The following is a 27235-nucleotide window of genomic DNA, read 5'->3' as shown; positions in this document are numbered from 1 at the left end:
GTCAGCAAATTCTTTTCAGGCTGTCACTTCTTCCCTGCTTAAAATACACAAATGTTACATAGACAAAGGCAAAGAATACCTGTAATAGAAAAATCTTTGCCAAATTTATCTTGCAATTTTAAGCACAACACCCAAAACAAAGAAAAGTTTCAACCTCATTACAAAACCAGGTTTGAGTATTTCTAGCTTTTAATGCCAAAGAAAGTTCAAAAGATTTAAAAATTAAAAGAAAGATCCCAAAATAATCTCCCAAAAGTGTTTCCATGAATTTATGATGAAATTCTTCAAAATTCAGTGATAAAAATTATTAGAAATAAACTTAGCTGTTGATCTAGATCTAATCTTGTAAAAACTTATTTTCATTGCAATTTTTCTGCACCTGCTTTCTGCAGATTCTTCCTTCATTCTATACATCTTTTAGGAAACATGTCACGTTCTGGTCCTGGCATATTAAAATATGCTTCCTTGAAATTGCCTGTTCTCCTATCTTTAAAAAAAGCTTCTCAAGAGTGAAATCCAAGGATTTTGTAATAATTGTACAGGGGCCTCCTATCAGCACATGACTAACATTTCTAACTTTAAAACTCATAATATATACGTGACTGAGCGTAAGTTTTAAACAGAAGTTTCAATCACTTTCACATGTCAACACAAACTAAACACGTGCATTTCCTACTCTCTCTTCACATTGTTTCTCATGTGGATCTCCTTCTTACATGCTCTCCAATTCTTCCCCAGCTGGTACCTTTACAAATTCTTAGCTCTGCTGTAAGTACAAGCTGAATAATACGATTCCAAGTATTTACAAGTCTTTGGTATACCTATTTTTGTTAAGGGAGGGGCCTCCTGAAGCGTTAGTATTCTTAGTTGCTTCAGTAGTGGAAATAAAGGGGATGAGGAGGAGGCTTCCTTCTCAAAAGTTACAGCCAATACGACCTCCTCAGGATGAGTGGCCTCCATCAGCTGGCTGGATTACAGTTAGTTCCATAAGCAAAACCAGGATCAAGGTCTAATAATGATTAGTGCCGTCCAAACATGATAAGAAGTTGCCCTTACAAAGAACGCACCATTGAAATAATGATATATACAATGAGAACATATGAGAATGGGGAGAGGAGATAAAGCAGCATGACATTGGCTAATGTATACTACCTTGTGATTGTGTTAAATATTTAATTCAGAATCATGACCAGGTTACTCACTAAATAATCCATCAAGGGCAACCACTGTATTAGAGATTAACTGTAAGATCTGATGGAGGGTAGGAAGTAGCTTATAAAATTGTCAGTGAGTTTCACCCACTATGCAGCTTAAGAACACGCTATGCTATTCTGCTATGGCAATGGCCACCAAAAAAAAAAAAGAAAAAAAAAAGAAAAAATCACATTTGCACCCAAAATGTGCAAGAACGGTCCTCTAACTACTTATATTTCTAATTAAAAAAACCTGAAGAACACATCAACTTTCAAACAAATTCCAAAATAAACCACAACCCATTTAACATTAAAAATGCTTTATCATTGCACTTTAAAATAGCTACACTGACATCTGCATTCACAGGATATTATTATTGCTAATACTCACCAATTAATTCATAAAAGTTATATCCTTACCTGATCATACAGCTTTTCATCTACTAGGAGGTAAGTCTTTGCCCAACGCTTGAGGAACCATACAATATCTTTGCCCATCTGGGGGCTCAGGAGGTGCGTGAGATTTGCTCTTATTGCTCTAGATTCTACTTCTGACACTCTTAAAATAGCAGATAACAACCTGCAGATTTAAAATACATTGAGGATGCTGAGGGTGGTTTTTGGAGAAGCAATGCGACTACCAAACACATTTATTTTTCATGAAATATGACAGAAGGAACAGGATAACATGAAATAGTTCATCTCTAATGAAGCAAAAAGCACCTGAATTTATTGTTTCTTTAAATCCAAGGAGAGACAGGACAGACTGGCAAATATCCTCCAAAGTCGGAATATGCATTAAAAGATAGGGTGGTTATCTTTGACATCAAAATTACTGCAACAAAGAATCTTCACAAGCATTCTGACATCAAGGGAACGAAGACAAACGGACTACTTGGAGTGCTTTAAAAGCTTTTTTGAAAAACTGATTCTCCCTTCCTTGCATTGTCAAGCTTAGTGACCAAGCGGGGCCTAATTGTGCAGCTTTTGCAGTGTGATGCATACTAAAGAGTATGCATTACTGCAGAGAAAGTCTGAAATAGCAGATCACCAGGTGACTGCATTAATACAATCAGTCCATAAAACTACATTAAATATTAGCTTTTGTAGTATATCAATTAAATTTGGTAAGAATGTGAGAGTGCACAAGGAATTTAGAAGTTGACAGTGGTCTATTTCTTGAAGACGTTTCAAAGCTACTGCCAGAGAGCCTCAAATCTCTCCTTATTTAGATCTGATTTTATTCCCATCACCACTAAGACTGCATCAAGAACTCCTGTTTGTTGGACACTTCTTGAAGCTGCCAACAGTATCAGTGAGCAGTATTCAAACTTCTTAACATTAGGCAAATCATTGCCAATGAAGATCCATTTTTCTAGCCTCTTCCAGAAGAAAATGTTAAGTACACAAAACAACTAATCTTGGGTGAAGAATCTCCATGTCAATTAAAACTGGAATGCAGTCTTCTAAAGTGTGAGGATTCAAATTGAGGAGTCCTTTGTGGGCATCAGCCTTCTTGCAAAAAGAGAACAGAAATCCCCTCTCCTGCTCCTTTTATAGGCTAATAGTGGTATATGTACATAAGTGACAATTCCTCCTGCACAGAGGACCAATTGAGCTGCTACTGCCAAGCTGAGGCAGTAACTCATGTTCAAAGTAGACAAGCTCAATGACGATCTGGAAAGCATTTGCTTAAGCTGTACATGTGCTGAATGAATTCTAGAGCATATAGTGTATTATCTAAAGATTTTGATCTACCAACTTTTTAGTAATTCCAGTCATTTTAAGGACTTTCTGTAACAAACAGATCAAAGATGGGTTTTCAGTAGAGATAAAAAAACATTTCTGTTTATTACCAAGACTTTGGCTCATGTCCTCTGTTAAGACTATCAGGCCACCAATCTAGTCATTTCAGCCTTCCCATCTTGACTCAGTTTTATCTGTTTTGGTGCCTTACTCTGATTTTTCTTCCCAGTCCTCCCTTGGATCACCTCAACTTGAAATATCATCTGTATTTATCCACCTTTCTTTACCCTAAAAAAAAAAATCACTTCATCTTTTCCGTCTTTTCTTAATCTCTTTTACAGCATTGCCTTAATATGTCTGTTATAAAACCATTCTTATAAATTATTTGCCCTTACTTTAATACTAGTTAAAAGGGACATTTCTAATGTTCAGTGTTTACATACTGCTTTTTTACTTTTCAAATTCACAGAAGTCCACTCACATTCTCACTTTTTTCCTCTGAAAAAGCATTTAACATAATAGCATGAGACACACCCTTACCTAATTACAGAATCAGTTCTGTTGTACCCTGGGATGGAAGAGGCCTTTTCTCCCGGAGATCCTAGAATCTGAAGTGTTGTATTGATGTCAACCTCAGCTGAATGTTTAATGGAATATTCCATTACTTCTGGAGGTATTAGCGGAGTCTCTCCCTGAGTATCATTAGCCAAGAGGTAGCCTTACATTAAAAAAAGAGAGAGTGATCACAACTTTCTACCCTAGGTTAACTTGCAGCTTTTTGATTAGAGAATCCACTGGCTTAACTGCACACATCACACCAGAATCAAATGTTTGTTCAAACCCTGACTAACACTGTTTAAATAAGTAAAAGTTAACTTTTGAATCCTTAAAGCCATTCAGTAGACAAGAACCTAAAGTGACAAGAAACCAAGACTGGAAAAGAAACGACCAAATTAAAAAACAAATAAAAAAGAGAAATAAGCTTTGCTTCATATAAAAGTATTACAGTCAATTCAACGGGGGGGGAGGGGGTGGCAGAACAAAAGCAACATTTTGTTGTCACTTTTTTTTCCTTCTGTTATGTGATAAAAAGTGCCTTGATTTTACAGCTTCCCCACTGAGTCCATCTCATTTGGCACTTCTGTTCTGCTAACATTTCTGGTCTGTCAGAGGCTTTCAGACACCAAGCACAGGTGCTATAATAAAGTTTTCCTTGCATAGCAACTGCAGATCAGGTGAAGCATGGGTTTTTATACAATACTCTGGTGTCCAGATAATTAGCGGTTTTCAACATCTGATCTCAAATCAGGTGTTTCAAATTGTAGTTTTCAACATCTGATCTCATAACCACCTGTGAGCTATAAACTCCATCCCACAGTGATACAAAAATATTATAAACATATTCATGTCAATATCTGAGAGCGACTAAAACATCAGATGTTCAAAAAGATCCCACAAAGTATTTCATAAAGTATACATTTCTCCTAACAAAGTACAGACACTGTCTTAGTTGTTACTGTGTTTTTCAAACAGATGTAAGATAGTTCCATCTAAAAATCAAAACCAAAAAGGTTCTAAATTCAAGTTCCCTGAAACATAAAAAGCCAGGACATGGATCATCAGCACTGAGATATTCTGGAACTTACTTGATTCTTTGCCACCGCTGAGTAATACTGTTACCCTGATCTCATGTTGATTCCCTTATAAAGTCACATGCCCCCAGACAATACAACTGATATAATGAACAGACTAATTTATTGAACAGGTTGACTGATAACACATCTCAAAAAATCTATAGCAAAATTAGTTGCAGGAATTTCCAAAGGACATACCTCATGTAAAGATCTCATAAATCTTTTAAAGATAATGTTCATGTTACTCAAAGCAGATGGAAGTAAAACAAAGACTTTGCAAGTAGCGTATGTAAGATGAAAGCATAAGGGACAAAATTTATAGTCAATTAAGAGTAGTTGATATACAGGGATTTTATTTTTTTCCTGAGGTGTTCCAGCTGCAATAAGAATACCAGAGCAAGTATTATTTAAAGCTGTTCACTAACCTGTGACTAAAATAAGCCAATGAATATCCTCATACAGGTCATCAAGCACTTTATTGTCAATTGAGCCTGATGCTGGTGAGGCAAGTAACTGCTGCTGATGTCTTTGCAACTGACCATGGAGCCTTGTCACTCGGTCTTCTAATAAACTGTGGACAAATAACAATAAAATAACTTCACTGTTTTTAAATTGTTTTGGCAAAGTCAGGCTTTTAATATTTGATGGCTTTATTGATTTGCATTCATGACTATTTTTTTTATACCTTGTAAGAAGAGGTATACAGTGTTCTGCAGCAATTCTCCCCAGCATGCCTACACTGGCCAACTGGTCACAGAACTGGTCTCTGTCATCTTCCTGCAGTTCACTTATTTCTTCTTCTTCCCGAGAGGCCACACCATTGGCAGTCTTTAGTTATTTCAACAAAATTAGAAGCAACCAGTTAGTGTTATACTTGTTAAACTTTACCATCACCACAATTTTCCACATTATTTTGGCTTTTTCCTTTCAAGGTGTTTTGCATGGATGAACAACAGACTCATACTAAATTAGACACAGAAGAGTTAAACAGAGGAGTAAACATGGCTTTGTATTGTTTTGAAATCAGCATTTCACAAACTCATTAGCAAAATGCCACATTCAGTTAATTGTGTATTTATCACCGTTTCCAACAGCGCTCTCAAGTCAGAAGATTCACTGTTTGTGAAAAGAGTCAAGGATAAGAGTTATGAAAATTGATACTTGTTATTAGTAGGATAAGATCATGCTGGACAATAGCGAAACAGCTTCTTTACACCACAGGGTATATAAATCAGCCCTGTTGAGCATCCACTGCTAGAGGTGCGATATAAGGTACTGAATGACTCTGGCTCACAGAGATGGTCTGCAAACCCAGTGGTCATAAGGTTGCTGAAGTACATTTGCATTTCAAATACATATATAGCAGACCAAGAACCATTTTAAACCCTGGAACTTCCATGCTTTCCCCTATTCATTAGTCAAAGACATTTTTCTCAGTTGTCTGAGATCTTACATAAATCACAGTATAGGTAGTATTTTTCATGATGAAATAAAATAATCTCTTTCATTAAAGGTTTTCCCATAACCCATTGTTCGAGGGGAAAAAGCTTTAAAAAGTAAATGCTATAACCTCAGGAAAACAGAAGACTGATAATTATCATCATCATCTCAGTTTTATTTCTTGCTGATGCAGAAGTTGCACTGTTTGATTTCTCAAAGCTTATCTTGGCTGCATTATAAAACTACATAAATAATAATCAGACCTTATTCCTTGAAGAGATGCACCATTATATGTAGAAACTAAGTATGAATGTTAAAATGTTAAAAAAAAAAATCTCTTAAAGAATCATAAAATTTACACAACTAACAAAGTAAAATACAAGTGACAGAGAAAGTTATCAGTCTACTTTGTTTCTGTAAAGGCTCTGGAAAACTGAATCCACACACAACTCCTTATCCAAAGTGCTTTTAACCCATCTCTTCTTTATGTAACCCAGCAAATCATTCTCTTTTGGCAACTTCAAAGTTGCAGCTGTTTACTTAAGAGTGAGCCTCTACTCTCAAAGCAGAGGCTGAAAGTTCCTGTTACTGCTTTGATATTGAACAAGAAGCATTCTAAAATGCCAGCTGTGGCTTTTAAAAGGTTACCCATGGGATAAATGACTTATCTCACAGAATGACATGAATTAACCTGTGTATACAAGTTATGTCAAGACCGCCTGATATGAATTCAAAGTTCCCTTGTGAAATACTTCTCTCTGTTTTGGCACTGTTATTACCATCTGTTACATATTGAGATAGCAGAATTAAGTTTTATATGGTGCTTTTCAGAAGGAGGTATCTTGGAGATCTTTGCACAGCATCAAATTAAAGAGATATTTTATACAGTATTGAATTGAATCTATGAAATAATTAATTCATCCAACATCTACATCCAGCTTTCCATATGAGAATCTCTTTTAGCAAGATCCAGAATCCTGGCAAAGAGACTAATCTGCTTTCTTTCTCAATGGTTCAAAAGATACTTGAAGTACTTTTAGGTTTTCTCTAGAACAGTCACCTCAAAAATTCAATTGGGAATTCATGTACCATTTTATCCAAAAGAACCACATAATATTGCAAGTTTCTTCTAGTCTGAGCATACTCACTCTACGTTTTTTAAGATATTTATGCATGTCAATCATATTTCAAAAGTATACTTTGAAGATAATGTATGGGAAGTAACAAACATAAAAGGCTTCCAACTTCATTGGGGATTTTAACTAGGACCCTAGTCCAGGGAAGGATGGTCAAAAGTTTAGTCATTGCATCTGTAGGAAAAACAGTAAGATGCATGTTGATTTGAGTACCAGATTTACTTTTTTCTTTTTTTTTTTTTTTTTAAAGTGATTTCCAACTTTGTATTCCTTTATTTCCTCTTCAGAATGAGAGAAACAGACTGGAAAATTACCACTGAACAACAAATTCAGCAAATTTTTCATTTCCAAAGTCACAAATAGTAATTCTATACTAGCTCCCTTGAGCTACATAATGTAGTACACACCAAAAGACATGGGCTAGTTACTATATATCATCATCAAGAACTACTAGAATGAGGGCTTACCAAATTCCTTGTACCATCAGGAGCAGCTAGATGGCACTGAATGTAGGAATTAAAGACCTGAACAGCATGTTGGGTAAAGAAACCTTTATGGAAATGTTTGTCATCTTGTACCAAAGTAAGCCAAGATTCCAGCAACTTATCATATGCTTCCATATATACCATGTCATCTTTGTCAAGCTGTAAGAGATGAAAGAAACAAAACAAAAATCTTATTCCTAAACTAAACCAGAGGAACACACTTATATTCATTACTATTTAACAGATCTTCTTCTAATGTTGAAACAATTTAAAAAAAAAACCAAACCACAAAAAAACCAGTCACAAAACACATCTAAGGATAGCCAAGAAAAATATCAGAATGAACTGAAGCAATATATCGAAAAGGTCAGTGCAGCTTTCATGCTTGCTAGGCTTTAAAAAACTGTCAAAGTGTTTAGTTATTTCTCTTCATCTGATGTTCAAAACCCAAAACCAAAATAGTCTTAAATTGCCTTTAATGCATAATTACCTAAATACAGGAGCTACTGAGCTTTTACCCCAAAGACATCAAGCAGCTCAGCTCTTATTAGTAACAATAAAGAACGGAGCCATTTCTTTTTAATTAAATAGACAAATATAGAACATGTGTATATAGATTTATATGTATTCCACTATTTTTGAAATAAAGAGAGATAAAAGATTACAATTCTCTGTTCCAGAGAAAATCATTGTAAGAGTGCATGTGTTCAAGAAACCCTACTACAGGTAGCCAGTTTTGATGATGATGCACAACAACTCATTCTATGAACAAACAAAAAAAGGCAGAATTCCACAGAGTAAGTCTGCACCTCCAATTGCTTAGTGCATTGTAACTGATGCTTCAAGGTTTTAGTTATTCATATGTGTTTCTACATGGTACATAAGTTGCAAAAGGAAATAAAATACCTGAAAAACAAAGTCCTGAGTTACAGGCAAACTGAAGAACCCAGATAACAAAGAGGCCATTTATTTTTAAAAGTATTTTTAATGTACCTATCAACTTGTTGATTTAATGCAAAAATTGAACTTTAGTAAATATATCCAACTTCAAGTAACTTAAGTGTGACTGTACAGATAAACATGCTGCTAAAGCAGGACATTTCTTTCCTCTAAGAAGTCTTCTCAAGTTTTAACCAACAGGATCGCTGACAAAAGTTACTTTGAGAAAGCAGAGCTTAGTAAAATGATTCCTTGATGAAATAAAGATATATTACGGCCTTAATCATGCTCCAGACAGAAGAATTCCTGACTTTCAGTGAAGTTACAAACACGGCTGGATGAACAGGCAAGGAAAAGAAAACATTGGCTGGATGACTGATTAAGAGGGAAAACTGATATCACGTTGGAAGCATTTCAAGATAGCTTCACAGCATCATTTTATCACTGCAAAGTGGTCATATTTACAGAAGGTAAAATATGGGACACACTGATACAAGTGTGGAAACAAAAGCTGGAGATGACAAGGAGAGAGGCAAAATTGTATTCAACACTAACATAAGCCTCAAATTTAGGATGGACACCACAACATGTCATTTTAAAACTTGGCTAAAGGACACACAAATTCATAGACAGTCATTCAATCCTGAAATATTTTGACGTGTGTGTATATAATATATTTACATATATAACTTACATATAACTTTTAAGGATTTATAAGAATCCAGAGCATAAACCAATAAACAGACATGTCTTTTTATGAACAACAAAAGAACTCAAATCTATCCAATTCATTTATCTGAGAAGGTAACACAGAAGGTAATGCCATGAAAAAAATGTTTTTAACACTTTATGGTATTCTCATAAGGAAGCTAGGATTAATAAACGCCTCCATAAAGTACATGCCCACATAGTAGAAAGTTTATCCATATTGAACAAATTCGGTCACAAAGGAACCTTACTAAAAATTCCCAATCCTTATTTCAGATTAGCTACAGCTGGGCTACCAAAGATGTCATACAGGTAAACTAAGTGACATGCTGAAGACTGGGGAGCTGAATCATTCTGATGGATCCAGCAGAAGCAATGGCAGAGCCCAGTTCAGAACTCAAGATCTTCAAGAGAGGCAAAATACAACCAGTAAAGTCAAAGCAAAGATGCTTAATTTCTCTAGTATGGGAAAGGAAAATAAAATTGTTGGTACTTTCTTCACAGTCTGTTGACCCTTTGAAGAAAGAACACTTCTAAAATTTGTCAAGCAGCAACAAGCTAGAAATAGTTGGAAGCACAGCAGAGGACCAAGTTCAGTATTATCTCTCCCATCACATGATATTTTAAAAAATATCATGAAACAGGAACAGTGCATTAAGATTCATTTTGAGAAAAAGCAGCTTTTGATATAATTTCTATTTCTATTTGACTTTTCATCCAACATCCTGTTCATACTCTTCACTAATTCAGATGGACTATTTGATTTCTACTTCCACATAAGCACTAAGGTGAAGCATAGCTGTGGACAAGCATCTTCTCTCAGACCCAGTGCTATTAAAGGAAGACATTACTGGTCCAACTCGCACCATAAACTAACCCCCAGCATTGCTGAAGTTTACTGCCCTCCACCAGTGTAGCTGTTCAGGCAAATGCTTCAGCTTCCTTCAGCCAATCTCCCCAACCCCAATAGGCAGGTTAACGTAAACCAGCATTTGAACACGATGTTTGGATTGTGGGTTTTTCGCCTTGGTTGAAAATCAGTATTAGCTGCTTTGAAGTGGCTTGCAACCTCAGGACCTCCCAATTTTGACAGTTTCCACAACAGGTCTTCAGCTAAGTAGAATCCTTGTGCCTGATGGGGTTTCTGCAATGCTCACACGAGCTGTTCTGCTGGCATATGAAGTGGCAGAAATATGGGGAAAACAGCTTTTCCAACCAGCAAAGCTTATGGAGTATGCCTGCCTGCATTCTGCTGCACTACAGATTTCTGAAAAGTTCCAGGAATATTATCTCAGGACTCTACTGAGCCCAGTGCACACGGTATTTCATCTTTTATCAAAAACTCTTAATTACAGACAGCACATGAGCTCACAGAAGGTGTCACTACAAGCAATCTATAAGCATGAAGTTCAGGGAACACATTAACCATGGCTGGGACATTCCTAAGTCAAAAGACTGCTTTCAGGGATGCAAAATAGTATTTTTTCAGCCCACAGTATCATTACATCATTGAGATTAAGTCAGCATTAGCTTGAAAGTCTTGGTAGCATGCCTTATTGCTGACACACTGCTAAGATATAGGATTTTTATTTTTTTTTTAAGGCTCATCACCACAGAATTCTGTATCATCCTGGAAATCAGAGAAACAGCATGAAGTTGAGATATATACTATACATCTGTAAGACCTATGACAATGGAAGTGGCAAAAGTATAACGTTTCTTTTTCCATAGAATGATTTAAAGATTCAAGGACAGTGAGCAAATTCTCTCTCAAAAGAAAAAAGTCTTGTATTCTCTCTTTCTGATGTTGCTGAATCTGAGAACATTTAAGTTTAATACTGAAAAGACTTTCTTCAGGAAAAACTATGGGATTATGTAAGCACAGGCAGCCTCAGTTTACTAGGCATAACTGGCCAGTCATTGCCAAAACAAACTCTTTTTACCAGATAGTGGTACAAGCTTTTACTGAGAGATGAAGTGTTTTGAATGGCATTATGTTGAGCACTCCTTTCATTAAACATGGTTGCATGCTCCAGCTCTCAAGTAACAAGAGGCTAATTGAGGAAACAACATCACTTTAGTCCCTTTAATTAGATGATGATAGATGCCTATGATTTTGCTGAATCTTTTCTATAAAGGCTTCAGGAGCATTCCTAAATGTGTCGGTGAGCACCAGAACATCTGTTCAATGTTCTACTAAATGATCTCAAAAGCAGGGCAAGGTTTGACCAATAAGGTTTGGAAAGTAGCTGTATTTTAGATTCTAAATTTAATAATCAATTTCTTGATTAAGACATGAACACCCTCGAAAGCTTAAGTGAGCACCGGGCCAAACGCAATACATTTTAACCTTGCAGCAAAGGCATAATCTAATGCTCTGCAATGAATGCTAATTAACACACCTGTAATCTCTGGTAAAGAAACATATCCATCAACTTTATAACTAAATACTTCTATAATTATTTTCAAATTCAGGTAATTAAACTCAGTCAATATAGCAAAACTGGTAAAAATTCATACTTTTTAATGATAATGGGGAAATATTGGCTAATATCTTGATAGTCTCATTTTAAATCAATAGCTACTGCGCATAAATAGCTCAAGCGCAAGATTATTCACCTTAATTCTTAGGGGCTTTTTTCCTTAAATTAGGTCTCCTTAGAAGTTTTTATTTTTAATGCAATTTTTAGAAGCAGAAAACTTAAGACTATCCCAACTGCTCTTTAATGTTACAACCAAAGTTTGAAAGAAGTAAACAAACAGAAAAAAATCCTCTGAATTCCTGTGCTAGATTTGTACACAGAATCACCATTTGAACTGTGCCAGCCATGAAGGGATGATTTGAACAGTTTAGAAGTATGGGATTTACAACAGATTTTAACAGCTACATTCACTTAAAACAGAAGTTCCTGACTCACAACTCCCGACAGCAGTTAAGTTTCAGTCTGTCCATATGTTCATGTAGTCATTTTAAGCTTTCAGGACTGTAACTTGTTCATTATCTACAACAGTTTTCAAAGAAGTCCTACAAGAGCGAGTCAGCAGTACTTAAAGACTTAATATTTTTAAATTAATCCATTCTTTTAAAAATGAAAATATGAGACAGGTGCTTTAAATCCAAAGTCTGAAAGATGCACACAGTGTGTAATTACGTTCATTATGTTGTCTGAAACAAAAAGAAAAATCCTCTCAGATGTGATTTCAGAAATATCTAGAACAAAACCACTGAATTCACAACAGTGATTAATAAGCCAGCCAAATTCTCCTGTCACTTATGCTTATCACAAATAGAGAGAAACAAAAAAAAGACTACCTACTATTTGAGAGTGAATACTTACCACTTCTTCCAAGGCAGCACTTCTTCCAAAAGAGCAAGTGAGGTGTGCGAGGCAGTTAACAAATGAAGAGAAAAGTTCATTTGGAATAGCAGTTAAAATATTGCGAGGAAATACGGTTATCAGGTTGCTGATAATACTGGAAATCCCCACTGCTTCAGAGTCTTCTATTTCAATTCTATAGATAGAAATAGCAGTTAGATTTTTGCCATTAAGAAAAATGCTAAAAGTAAATTGATTTTGTTGATACATTTTCAATCAATAAATCTATTTCACATTACTTAAGAAGCACCTACTTCAAAATGCCTTTTCTTAATTTCAGTAATCCAACAGTAAACACAAATTATACCCAGAATTAAGCAAGCCATACCAGTTCTCCACACAGATAGGCTACACTCCAAACTAAAGATTAAAAGATGCCATCTAAATTTAGAGAGCAGGCATACATACCCATTGATAGTATTCAGTAATCCCTCAATGAAGTGTGCCAGGTAATCAACTTGTGAACCTTCATCAGGAAAGACTGGCCCATGCAAAGATGCCAGCTGTGCCAGACACTGTAACGAATCTTGGGCCATATCTGTATCTTCTCTGATTTTTCGATGTACCTTTCAGGAAGTGAGATAGTTAATAATACACGGAAAATAGGGTGTTCTTACACCAGTCACATGGCTCTCAATCCAAAAGAGCACACACCAAAAAAAGCTTACTATAACTTCCATTCGGTCTGAAATGCAAGGGCTTCTACAACTCTCTAAACCATAGTAAATGTCAAGATCATGACTCAGCTCACAAAATCGCAAGCCTTGAATTAACTCACTGAAACTAACATTTAGTTAAGTCGTACCTACATGTTGGAAATTGAACTGTCTACTGAATGTTATGTCTTAAAGAGAGAAACAGATGCCAGCCAGTCAGACATACTGCTCCTTCTAAAAACAGCAATAATGACAGTCATCTCTATTATGCTAACTATGCCTAGGCTACGGAGTCTTGCTAAAGTTAGTCAACAAGTTCAATCAAGATTATATAGATGTTTCTTTAGCAGAGGTAAACACTGAAGACATATACAAAAATGAATGCATCACTTCCTTGGCAACACCCTTACATTATACAAGGCCAACAGTAATCTTCCTGCATTTCTGTGAACTGTTATGTCATTACTTTTGCTGGTGAGACTTCCTAGATTTAAATCTTAACATTTCAGTAATTATATTCTCCCATACTTATTTTAATTGTCAAGTATGGATTTAAAGAATTTTATTAGGCTCATGCCTCCTGTTTTTTCAGGTAAGGTTTACTGAATAAATAAATATAGGGTAGCTTTTTCACCCGAAAGCAAATTTAGTTAAAGTATTCCAGCAATATTATACACAGAAGTACAGTTAAAACACTAACCATTTCTCTGTGACATTATAGTTGCAACTTCACCCAACTCACAACTAGTTGGATTAGCTGCACAGTTAATCTCTGAAAGATCAAATGAGCAGGAGAAACAAACCCCGCAACAGAAATACCCCTCCTAATAGACATCCCACACTAGGCTGAGATTAGAAGTGAAGGCTCTCTCTTTAACATGGCAGTCCTGCCAACTTTTGCAAGGTTATTAAAATTTCTCAGATCAGATAAGTGAATATAAATTGCTACCATTCACTTACATTACTTTGAATAGCAAACTAATATTACAAGCCTGAACCATTGCAAATCAGGAATCTAAAACCAAAACTCACAGCATACTGCCCTGGCTAGCATGCATTCAAAAATAATCAAACACAGGCAGGTTTTGGTTACTATTAAGTAAAATGCAAATGTATTAAAACAATTCTGCATGTAATTCAAAACATTATTCTTATCATGAATAAGTAATTGTAAACCAACCAAAGAAACAAATATCTAACTCTGAGAACTTCATACTATTAAATGAGGAAGGGTTAATATGCAAGCCAAAAAGTTATTTGCATGTGGAGGTTCACAGCTGACAGTAGCAACTGTCTGGATAGTCTAGACAGCTGTTCTGATTGTGCGTAGCTGCTAAGAGTTCTGCCAGTGATTTTTTCACCTTTTCAAAACTGCTGGAACAGATAAACTTGCAGTAAAAAAAAAAAAAAAAAGAACTATCAAAAAATTCTATAAAGTAAGGACATGTATCCAAGCACGTATCAGATAACTCTCAAGCAGCGCTGGAGAGTTATTTACTTTGTCGAATAACAACTTTGTCCAAGTTTTGAGCACATTATTTCTCTGCTTTGCAAAAATTAAAATAGCCTGAGAATGCTGAATTCTCAGGTCCCTAGAGACGTAACATAAGATAAAATAGCATAGTAAACGAATTTATAAGCCAATATATGTTGCTGCTGCAGTAACTCCTAGCTGAGCAAAGACTACAAACTTCTCTCCCCAACAGCGGTAGAAAGAAAACAACACTAATTTTATCCATTTTAATATCATGGTTTTTTTAAACTACAGAAGTTGAATATTACATTCCCCTATCCCACCTCTATCTCTTCCCCATACCTCCTAACTTCATCTATTTTAACTTGTTTGAGTTTACTTTGTGCTGAAGAAAGAGATGCAGAATTCTGTATGCTGAAACTGGCTAGAAAACTGCACTTACATTACTTATTTTCAGCTGTTCCATTGAGCAAATGCTTTAAGATCAGCAAACACATACTGTTCATTTGATCTTTTTTGAGAGCTGTTACACCTTATCTGAAAGACATACTCTACTACTGCTCACCAGGTTTGGTTTCGTTTGATGAATACATGTCCAAAAGTATTAAAAGTTTAGATAACTATACACCTTTTTCTTTTGTTAATGGTCATCAATTTAAGGCAGTTTATAGGCAAAATACATACTCAGTAACCTAGGAAAAATACAGTACTTCTGTTTGCTTTGATAAGCAAACTGAAGTTAACAGAATCAGTCCTACCTGATGCAAAAGGAAGAGTCCAACAATACAGTTTTAGACCAGGAAGGAGCTGCTTTCCCTGTGGTCTGGACAATGAAAGCTGAAGAAAGAAACTTACTGTAAAGAAAAGCTCCATAACTCTGCTGTCCAGGAGGGTCTCGCGCCAGGATTCTGTTGGCTTTAGCATCACATTTTGTGAGGATTCAAACATAGCTATATAATGTCTGCCCAGTTATCTGGTGTCAAGGTCAACAATAACATTCCTACTTGGCTTTAAAAAAATCCTAGATACAACAGGATCCATTCAGAAAGAATGTAATGGAAACAAACTTTAAGCCTCTTCACATACACAGCATAATTCATGCATGAGGCCAAGGAATAAAAGGTATTAAGTATTGAAAAAAAGAATGCTCCAGGAATGTTAGATAACAGTTTGATCATAATTATGAGGCATACCATAGTGATACGATCACTTTGATAACCAGGGTGTCTAATGTGACACAGCGAGAAGGGAAAAAAGCAACCGCAATTAACAGGTGTTAAAATTTATGCAAAATGGGAAATCATTTTCTAAAAAATTTTCCTGGCAGCTTTTAAAAAGGCCTTATGATAGCTAAAGATAGCTCATTGAAATCTATATCCTATTTTTCTAAATAGCCAAATATGCGTCACAGAATGCAGATATGTTAGCCCTGCATTAATCTACATTTTTTAATCACACTGTGAAGAACAAAAGCATAAGGCACCACAAGGCATCGTCACGTTAAACATGTTTGTAAGAGATGTGCATGAAAACCGCGCACACCGTGAAGCCATGATTTTGCTGCACTCATTTCAGTTCTTACCATGTGTTTTGGCATAACTTAATTTACAAAATTCTGCAAATGCTCTAATACAGAAAACAGACATGAGCAAAAACATATAAACAAGCAGGTTACATACTTGTCAGTCTGATCACGCGGAAGAGTGTTTATCAAAGATTTTTGCAAGTACTTCCTTCTGTGACACCTCCTAATCCAAACAGTAGTAAAACTGCTTTAACTCAGCAACTTACGTTTTTATTTGTCTTTTTTAAACCCTTCATTATCCTTTCTGATCCCTTTCTAACACAACCATCAGAATAAGTAACAGTATGCTCAGCTGCATGTAATTTACTTATTGATAACGAACTGTATTAACTTTTGTACTGTAAGTCATCAGGTATTATAAAAAAAGTGTATCAAAAATATTTATATGTCTAGAAGAAAATAAATTTCACAATGGTATCATTCAAGAAAGCAGACCTCTTAACTTTTGATGCGTTTTATTTAAGAGAATATATAAAGCAAACATCTAGCTTAATATGAAGGATTGTGGCACAAGGCAGGATGCACAATTTTAGTTTATTTACACTTGTCTTCTGAGTTCTGCCAAAACCACAAATTCCTAACAACACTGTGCAGAACCACATTCCAAAAAAGCAACTTTTTCCAGGGCACAGTACCACAGGACCTCCACTGGTGGTATGTGTCCAGAACTGTTGTCAACACATTATAATGCATAACAACCACCAAAGATTTTCACATTAGTGCAAAACAAAACCAGTTTCACCATTTTCAAATTTATCAATCTGCATTGAACCATACCAGATCTGTATTATTTCAGATGGGGAAAAAACTAAAAATCACAGAATTGTCTATTTTACTTCCACCTGAAATACAGATGCCATTTAAGTGATCAAAAATGCTTCAGTTCTCCCAGATGGGGCGGGGAGGGGGGAAGAACATGAAATTATCACATGCAAACATCTTTCACCAGGAGTAATATTATAAATTAAAACTAATTTTATCTGGCAAATTAAGCTATGCTTTTTTTCCCTTTTCATTTGGAGTATTTTAGAAAAAACAGTATTTTAAAAGTGTTTATTGACAAGAGTGTCCTTGCTGTAACTCTCCCATAAACAATTGGCTTGGAAATACATCAAAATCAGAAGGTCGTCATAGATATATTATCAATCTCTGAAAATCAGTTTGCTCTTCACTAGGTTGAGTCTACAGAGGGGACCAGCTACATAACACTTTTCATGTGGAATGAAAGAAGGGCCAGTTTGCTGTCACTATTTTAACAAGCCTCAGTATTTAGCAGGCCTATCCTGTTATTTTTAGTACTGTTTCTCATGCTAATGGACTGATGACACATCTGACAATAGCAGATTTGTGGGTAAAATATCTGTTCACTGAACAATACAAATTATGCCTACACCTATCATGGAGATCTTACACCCATTTTCCATCACATACTAGAGGTACACAAACAGTAACGTAAGCTGGCTATGCAGATGCTTCCTACCGTGAAATACCTTAACTTATTCTGTGCTATGGTTCAGCCTTATTAGCTGCAGCCCAGTTATGCCAAACCTGAAAAAAAAGGCACTAAATTACCTAGTACATGGGTGTACACAGGACAAATGCAGTCTTCATCATCAAAAATTAATTTAATTCTCAATACTTATGAGGAAACAAAAAGTACAGAACACTTTTTTGAACACTAGCACAACACTTTTTTGGAAGCACTCAAGCTATAACATAGATTTACGATAAGCATAGATCAGTCTACTATGACATCCTAGAAGGTTTGGGCAGGGTTTTTGCTTATTTTTTAAATGAAAAACAATTGTAAACCACTTCTGGTAATAAATACAGATGTTTGTAACACTCCCAATTCTACTGAAGAATTAGTAACTCTCATTACAGTTCACTTTGAATGACACGGAAATCCAAGCTAAGAAACAGCTACCAGAAGCACAGCAACGTTTTACCTAGTTCACAAAACTTACTGCACCAATTCCTACAGAGACTAGAAACGTCTGCTTGAATCGGAACAGATTATTCAATAGCATGTACCAAGCTCTACTGAAAAGAGTAAGAATATAACTAGATGCCTTCATGTATGATAAGGCTCATATGCTCACTAATTAGTGCCTAGAGAGGAAGAGAAGACCATAATGTGCAAGACAGATTTTCTTTTATCTTTGCCTAAGTTTATGTACGTAGCCATTAGCTCTATGCTTGGTTTTGTTTCATGAGCTGGAGAAATAAGAGTAATCTTTTTATAATTATAAGTTTGTTATTTTAAAACTGTAATTTGTAAAAAAAAAAAAGATAAATTTGAAGTCTTATATGCTTCTTGGAAGAATACAGAAAAAAAGAAAACAAAAGATAAACAGATGTGTAGTTTTCCTCCCACTCTTCGCCTCTGTCCCAGGAAGGGACTGATGGGTGAAGATGAGTATCAAAATATTTCATATCCTAAGGCAGCCATGAGGGATTATAATGTTTCACTTCAGGACTTCCCACAAATTCCAGTATCTGTCTTCTTCCTAAAAGAGGCAAGGCTTGCCCTTCCACAAAGCAGTAAATTAGGAACTCAAAAATCAAAGCTGAGATTTCTTCTGCCAGACCCCCATTCCCAAATTTGTCCACAGGAGTGAAGAACAACTCAGAAATGGAGAGGAAAATCCTGGAGTGCTAAGGCCTGAATATCTTTCTTAAAAGTTACTTTAAGCACTTTACCATTGTTGTTTGGAACATTTCTGGAGAGCTTTGTGTCAGTCTTATATTTTACAAATAAAAAACTGCACTAGAAAGGTAACTGCTCAGAAATCTGCCACCCAGTGTTATAATGCTAACATACTGATTATATTTGGATTTTTAAGACCTTCTCTGGCTTGCTAGCTAATCAGCCATGCACATGGGATGAATCTAGGAGCAACTGTTTAAAACTGATGCAGCGGCTTGCTGCCCCCTATGGAGAAATGCTTCACAAACCTTAATATAACTTACACTCTCAGCAAACATATCCAGCATTCAGGAGAAGGAACGTATGCTGAAGTATTTAATTATTAAACACAAGTATTCTTAACTGTCATGAGAATGAAACAACTACTTTGTGTTGGAGACACTGGATTCAGATTGCATCTGTGCAGCAACAGGCATTAGGAAGTGTAGGAAGATCCAAGCTAATTTTAAAACTGGCCAATTCCGGAGCAGCTAGCAGTGTAGCCATGCCAGTACCAAGTCTCACATTGACTGCCCAAGTGGATTCTGGAGCTCCTGCTACATTTTGCTGCTATGGTTATACAGCTAATAGTATGCAAGCTAATCACTTTAAGCCTAGCTTACACTTAAAGCACCTATGCAAAAGTGACTGCCATGCAGATGCAGCTCAAGAGTCACACCTTTCCACTGATACACTGGCTGCCATCTAAGAAGCTGATGACAAAGCACTGCAAAACTGGAAACTTAAAACCACTGGGGCAAGAGAGCAGAAGAGGGGGAAAAAAAAAAAAGTATTTTATCAGTTCCCCTTCATAAAAAGGGTCATTACTAGCCTCTTTTCCTCTTCTGATATTAATGCTTTTAAGATGCTCTTTCATTGCAAACTGATTTCAGAATTAATTCAGGAAAACCCAAATGATGAAACACTAATTGTTAAAAAGTTCAATATCAATACAAACATGTTTAGTGCAATTATGACCAAATTCAGGGGATCTGTCAATCTTCTTGGTTTTGCCCAACTTTGTCTTAAAAAGTTGCTAGAAAGGATTGTCAAGAAAACACATAGTACCCTAGAAATAATTTCTAAACATCAGGGATCTCAAAGTCAGGTCAGTTTTCACCTAGGAGTGATAAGTCTGGTAAAAGTAAAATGCAGCTCTCTCTTGCACTTTCTTAAATACAGTTTAGTTACATTGAATTTTTCTTTATATCCCAAACCATAGCCAGAATAGTATCCCAACCCTTCATCTTTCAGATAAGGACAGACTGCTGTAGTAAATTCAGGATAATCCCAGGCTGCTAACAAACACAAGACCTAAGGAAAGCAGCCCAGCTGCTGAAGGAAATCTGTGTCGTCACTCCTTGGTACAGGTTCAGTCATTTCTGTAGCTGTGCAACAAATCAGACTGGGGACCTCAACCTCCTAAAAAAAGTTTTCAGCCAGGTGGTTCCCTGCTCAGTATCATGCTCACGGGAGGTGCTAGGGCAGGATGCTTTTTCAGCAGCAATACTAACTTGAATCATTCCTGAAAACAAACCTCAAGTTTTCTGGAGCATTCCATGTGTTTTTCATGCACTTCCATTACACATAACAGATGCTACCAATCTGGGTTGGACCGAGTTCAAATCCTGAAAGTCTGCAGAGCTATATGGTTCACAGGATCTCCCAGAAAGGTGTCTCATTCTGGCTTGAGGTATAAAAGATGTTTTCAGAACAGAGATATGAAGAGCTTGTTCCTTTAACTGTGTGGCTGAGGAACACACATTTTTTTTTTTTAAAAAAAAAAGGTGTTCAGACAAAAGCCTCAGTCAGTTCATACAATTACCATCGCACCATTAAATTCAATGGAACAGCAATGATGCACATTAGTGGAGTGCATCCCATTAGGTTTACGTATCCTGTATTTTAAATCCAATCCCCTATTCTACATTCACTTGAAAATTTGCCAGCTTGCCTCCAAGCAAGTAGAGGCACCAAATCCAAAACAAGAACTAAAGCTCAGTTTCCTCTTTATTCACGTACTATTAGCACTCTTTACAAAAAGCTGTAAAAATCCATACCTTAATGAATAAAGGATAAGTAGTTCTATGACAGCTCCTAATGACAGATAATAAACACCCTTCTGTAGATGGGAGACAGCTGGACAAAATCTTCTGTTCTGTTTAAGAACTTTTGCATTTGAGGACATTCATCCCAAGTCCATTAGAATATGGCTGCCAAGAACAGGTAAATTCCAAAGTCAAGAAGAAGTGAGAAACAACCCTGGACATAAAATAATATAAATAATTACATCCTGATTCCACAGGACATATCATGTCCACGTCAAGGTGCATTAAAGCCCAGCAACGTTCAGCTCCTTAACTGCAGACTTTGGACACTGATACTGTATTAGGAATGGGATCCTTGAAAGCACTCTTGTAAAGGAGAGGGCTATACCTCTTAGTACTGATCACCTGTACTTCCTTAATTAGTCAAAACATTCATTTAAGAAAAGATGCAGTTAAAACTAGTTCCACCTGAGTAAACAATATTTAACAGTGCTGTAACAGCACTGAAAAAAGAAACTCTACAGAAGCCAACATGCCACAACAGACTGCCATACATTCTTAGTGCAAAACAGGAATCCTATGTTATTGTCATTTGCAACAGTACTGCCAAAAACCTCTGAAGCATCCGCAAACACCAGGTGAACTAATACCTTGAGGAAGCAGATAAAAATAACAATAGATGATTGCCTGTGTGTTAGAAAATGAAAGGGAAGAAACTGCACATGACTGAAAGGAGGCCTCCTAGGTCATCATGCCCTGCCCTTCCTACTGCAGGCACTACATCCTAAGACACTCAAAAATTACTGACTTCCAACTTAAAAGTAGTTAGGCCCCAGCCTGTCTTTTCATTGCTCCAATGAGATGGCTATTCCAGAACGCACCTTCCATGCCAGCTCTTCTTGCTAGCGATAGACAATACAGACTTTACTACAAGTCTTCTGTTATAACTGGTGCCAGCACTGTCCATTTAACAATGTAACACATACTAAGTTATCCTGTAACATCACAAGAACTCTTGAGAAATTATATGTTTTGATGTAATTCTCGCAACTTAGTGATTTAAATAATGTGCTTCTTGGCGATGGTCACTGTAGAGTTAATGCACATTTATGCTACTTCCTTTTTTTGGAGATACAAGAATCCTGCTAAAGATTATATACAAATACTGCAGATTACTGTTATGCTGTAGGGAATACTGAGAATCAATACTATCTTGCCAGGGGAAATACCAGCTAAAGGAAAAAAGATGTATCTGTGGATACAATGGATCATTTTACTCCATGCTTTGAGTATTAAATTTATGCCCATTGCTTTGGCATATGTACTGTCAAGATTTGGAAAGAGGATACCAAAAGGATACCAACTGATCAATCAACACAGCAATTCTTACGTTCTTATGTAATGTGCTACCTATTTAGAAACCGCAGTCAAGTTAAGTTTCACTGTCCATGAGCTATCAATCAACAGTTACTTTTAAACCAGTGGTCTTAAGGAAGAGAGATTTATGTCACAATATAATCGACATGGTGCTGTAAAGCCCAACAGTTATTGAATCTTCGTCAGCTAAGACCCACATTTCTCAAGGATTCTTAAAGCCATTCCAACTTCTGTGAAAACAGGTTGCTACACAGAGGAGGGAGACCCAAGCTGGTGCTGTAATTCTTACAGCAAAATGAAATGTCCAATGGTAGAAAACAAAAAGATGGTATCAAGCAGAGCAGAAGTTATGGAAAGATTTGAAATGGAGCCATGTAAGAACACTTGTGGTGGTTCAGACTAAAGGTCCATCCGATCTCCAGAAGTGGCCAGCATTTGTTTAACAGCTGTAGTATCTCAGGTAGGCCAAGTAGCAGAAAACACTGTTAACCTTAAGCAGCAGTATGGCTTGCTTAGCTATTTCAATTAACACCTATTTACTAGCACCTATAGACTAAATCACTTCATATTATATAGAGTTATAAATGAAAGCTGGAACTCCCAAGACTTCACATCTTGCTTGTACATACCTAGCTCCACCACTCCAAACCTTAGCCTAGGATAAAGTGCTCATGAAGAACTAGAGCCTTCTTTTTCTAACTGTAACATCATCAGTATTTGGGACTACATCAGAGGTTTGCATGGAGCAAGACTAAAATTCAGAGGGAACCATGTCTACCCACCACTGCACAACACAAGAGCATTTCCTTTCTATTTAAGATTACAGCTTAGGAAAAAAAAGTGTTCACACATCATTTAAATTCTTACAAGTCCCAAATCCTCTTCTGAAAACTTTTATAAGATGCCATAATTTAACTCCAGTCTCAGTCTTGTAGGCACATGCACTAAATTCCTCTCTGGACCCCTGCCAAATCACTTCAGTGATTAATAGGAGTGGGATATTTACTTTTAATCCATGGCACCTTCCATAAAGACAATATAACTGGTATTCTGCTCTACAGATGTGAAACAAGGAATATCCAGTTTCAAATAAATTTCACTTTTGCTGCCCACTGCATAATGAACAGAATCAAAGACAACAGAAACACACAGGTATCACCTTCTGACGGTCAAACCAGGAAAGCAAATAAAATCCTTTACAGTGGATTTGAAGGCAACATCCAGACTCCTGCAGTATATATAACTTAGTAGTAATTTCAAAAGGTTTTAAGAAAAAAGCTTATAAACCAGCTTAAAAATTTGGCTCTTGGAAAGTTTGCTGAGCATTGTAAAGACAGTCTAGCTATTAAAAGAGGCATTGTAATGTTTTACTGCAAGTGCTGTCTTAACTCTCTATTAAATAGAGAATGTGATTATTTCTACAATATTCGTCTAGCCCATTTTTTGGGCTGAGCATTTTTGCATCTTTTTTTCTTCTCTTCCTCACTAAAATTCATTTCTGATTCCCATTTCCTCTTCTACTTTCCATCTCCACCTTTCTCTGGACTTTCATAATCAGCACACATCACAAATATGTCAAAATGGAAGCAATGGCACCTCTGTATTGCCAAAAAAAGGAGACGCCATTTCTTCTCTCAGCTAGCAAATACTTTTTCTTCAGACCACAGAGAACCTATTACATGTTCTAGTATATGACCATGTTCTTTCATGGAGAATCAGTTGAGCTGCTGCTGATGACATTCCTAGATGATGGGGTATTTACCTGCCCCCTCCTCTTCTCTGAGGGAGAAAAGTAGGACAGATCAGATCTTCACATAAAAATTCAACAGAGCTTAGACCTCTTCACCATTTGGTTCTGCACTAAAGCAGCATATTACACTTTTCCTCTCCCCTGCATCAACCATATAGACCATCAACCTGTAACTAGGGGCTGCTCTGCTGAACTAATTTTGCCTTTTATATAAAACACTTTACAACTTTAATGAAGAGCAACAGTAGCTTCTGTATGTAACCATCTGTTAGCAAGCATGGGGGTGACCAAGAGCACTAATGGAAGAAAACATAAATCAAGGACTAAATACAAGGCTTATAACTTTTACATTTTTCTCTCCTCACAAAGACTTTACTTATCACCTGGTAGAAGTGACCCAAGTCAGCTGAAGTAAAGGGCCTGACATTAAAAGGATATAATTTGGAGGAAGGAAGTTCCAGCTTAAGACCTGATTGGCTAGTGCAAGATAACGCTGAAACACTGAAGACATCTGAGCATTGAGGTTTTCACGTCTGCTGAATTCCTGAAGTACCTCTACTGTGAGCATGAAGATCTGCCGCAGATCGTCCTCCTATAGTCAGGACGAACACAATATATTAATAGAGTCTCTCAGTCATTAATTAAAATGTTGATTAAAAAGAAATACTTTTCTAAAGAGAAACAAATTTTCTGTTTTCACCCTATTTTTCATTAAAATACAGAAAATATTCTGAAGTTCTCAGTCAGAATCCCCCCACTCTTTTGCCAAATTTAATAGATTGTGTTTGTAAAGAATAAGAAAAAAAATCTTCTCATAAATACTAGTCATTAAAAGAAAAACTTAACTTGTTAAGTTTTTAACAACTGGTGGAGTAGAAGGTTGGTCTTTGGCATGAAAAAAAGTCAGTAAGTTGTTCCACAACAGTCAGTTTAAAGCAATGCCTTCACAAAAACATTTCTGCCTCGCCAAACAATACATCTGAGACAACCAGACTACACCATCTGCAATAATATTTTTAAATACATAGCTCTCCTTGGCTTTAAACCAAAGCTATATTTAAGACTATCATTGTTCCACAGAGTGTTCGTTTTGTTTGCAATTGGTAGCCAAGGAATTAAAGAGTCCAACCACATAAAGATCTGTATCTCTACATTCATAAAATGGGCAAAAAGGGATTGCACCTTTTTGATAAAAGTTTTTTAAAAAATACATTATCAACTTTCCTGAAGTAGCCAGTATCTGCATTTATAATATAATATTTGTCCTATTAAATGCTGTTAGGCACACACTGTACCTGAATGCACCTGGCACAAGAAAGTACTTCTGCTTCTCAATGTTTAAATTTTAGAAAGACAGGTAGCATATATTGATACAGAACTAGTTTACCTGAAATATACGTTTACAGTTACCATGGAACTCCATGCTTAGTCCAATGTTGCTGGTTTTACTTGAACTTGAGAACTCGCTCAACAACGCCGTTAAAATGGAACAGGCCAAAGTTTGCTATAAAAAAAAGGGGGGAATAATATAACTAAAAGATGTCCAATAATGTAATACCACCTACATTGTCCTTATTTTATTAGCATATTTCTACAACTGTTACTTCAGTTTCTTCTAACACAAACTAGAACAACTCAAACTTTCAGGAGTATAGATCCTTGGGTGAACCACCTCTGGGATCATCCAGGCTCCATTCTTACAAAAGAAATACAAGTATTTGAGCAATATAAAAGCTAGCACCTGTGCAATCATCACTACAAAATGGAATCAAACTTATTGCAATCCATTTCCCAGCCTTGCTGTTTACTTTCTCTCCCTGTGCACAGGGCTTTACAGGTCTTAGTTTCCGGGAAGATTCAGGTTCCACTTATTTCTATTGATCTAATAGTTCAGGTCACTCTGAAGTTTGTTTTGGCCCTTCTTTGCATTTGCTACACTTACCGTGTTGGTATTTGATCATGATTAAATTTATACCACCGAAAGTGATAAAAGCTACTCAAAAACACCACCTGCAATACACCATCTACTACATCTTCTCCCTCTCCCCCCCCAAAAAAAGAAAAAAAGTAATACACAGAAAGCCCTGATGCTTGAAAGCTTTTGGATACTTTTGTCCAAAGCACAACATCCACAAGCCTCAGAAAGAACTGTTAAAACTACTCTATTAGAACGATGTCTCTGAAGCGATATAAAAATTGTGAGAAAAAGGCACGTTAATTTTGGAAAAACAGCTCCATGAAGACTGAAGGTTTAAGTATAATTTTCATTCTCAAAATTTAAGGTAAGGTAAATCAAATGCTTATCCTAAAACACAACTTAAAAGCCAACTTTCCTTTATGAAACACACTGCTCCAGCCTTTGTTGCTGTTTTTTGAAACAAAAAAAAGCTTTTTTTCCTAATGCCAAAGTCCAGTAACCATCAACACCAGTTTTAATATATTTTTTAAACTCATCAACACATTCAAAGGGGAGGAAATATTGTACAGTGGAGATGCAAGAAATACTTCAGAAGTGTGCCATACACTACTGTAACAAGCACAATAGAAACTGTATACCAAAGAAATGAAAACACTTTCTGTTAAAGAGACGTTCTTAACAAAAAACTTCAAAATTACTGGCTATCCTCCCAGACTGTTTGGAGCCAAGGTGCCAGGGATGGACAGAGGGATAGGAATTGTTAAAGGGTCATGCATGCCAGCAAGTGTCCAGGGGTTAAACAGAAATATGCACACTACCTCTGAACACCCGAAAGATTAAAGTGGAGATGATACTATTTATGCAAGCTCATACAACAGCTGAGACCAGTGCCATCCACCCACCAACTGCAACATCTTTGTTCAGAAATGCCTCTGAAGTCAGTACCTTGACCCCCCAGACAACTAGTTATCTTAGCCAGTATACACTAAATTAACATTCTTACTTGCTAAATAAGTCCCAGACGATCAAACGTAGTGGCTTTGTGATAATACATGGGTTTTCTCTTCTACTATATAGTGA

The 27235-nt window shown here is 36.3% G+C and overlaps 1 protein-coding gene across 1 annotated transcript in view; it reads right to left on the bottom strand.

The window, feature by feature from the left end:
* XPO4 (exportin 4) overlaps positions 1-27235 on the bottom strand; it is an 84194-nt gene that overhangs the window by 18034 nt on the left and 38925 nt on the right. The window contains exons 5-14 of the mRNA XM_072850515.1: positions 25625-25741; positions 24676-24829; positions 15644-15756; positions 13067-13224; positions 12620-12794; positions 7617-7793; positions 5259-5401; positions 4999-5144; positions 3480-3657; positions 1614-1773 (exon numbers count right to left, since the gene is read on the bottom strand). Coding sequence (XP_072706616.1) covers positions 1614-1773; positions 3480-3657; positions 4999-5144; positions 5259-5401; positions 7617-7793; positions 12620-12794; positions 13067-13224; positions 15644-15756; positions 24676-24829; positions 25625-25741 — 1521 coding nt within the window. The remainder of the gene's footprint in view (positions 1-1613; positions 1774-3479; positions 3658-4998; positions 5145-5258; positions 5402-7616; positions 7794-12619; positions 12795-13066; positions 13225-15643; positions 15757-24675; positions 24830-25624; positions 25742-27235) is intronic.

Source organism: Ciconia boyciana, chromosome 1, assembly GCF_034638445.1.
Source record: "Ciconia boyciana chromosome 1, ASM3463844v1, whole genome shotgun sequence".
In the NCBI taxonomy this organism is placed as follows: Eukaryota; Metazoa; Chordata; class Aves; order Ciconiiformes; family Ciconiidae; genus Ciconia; species Ciconia boyciana.
Note: the sequence above shows the minus strand (reverse complement) of the source record. Positions and strands in the feature narration are given on the sequence as shown.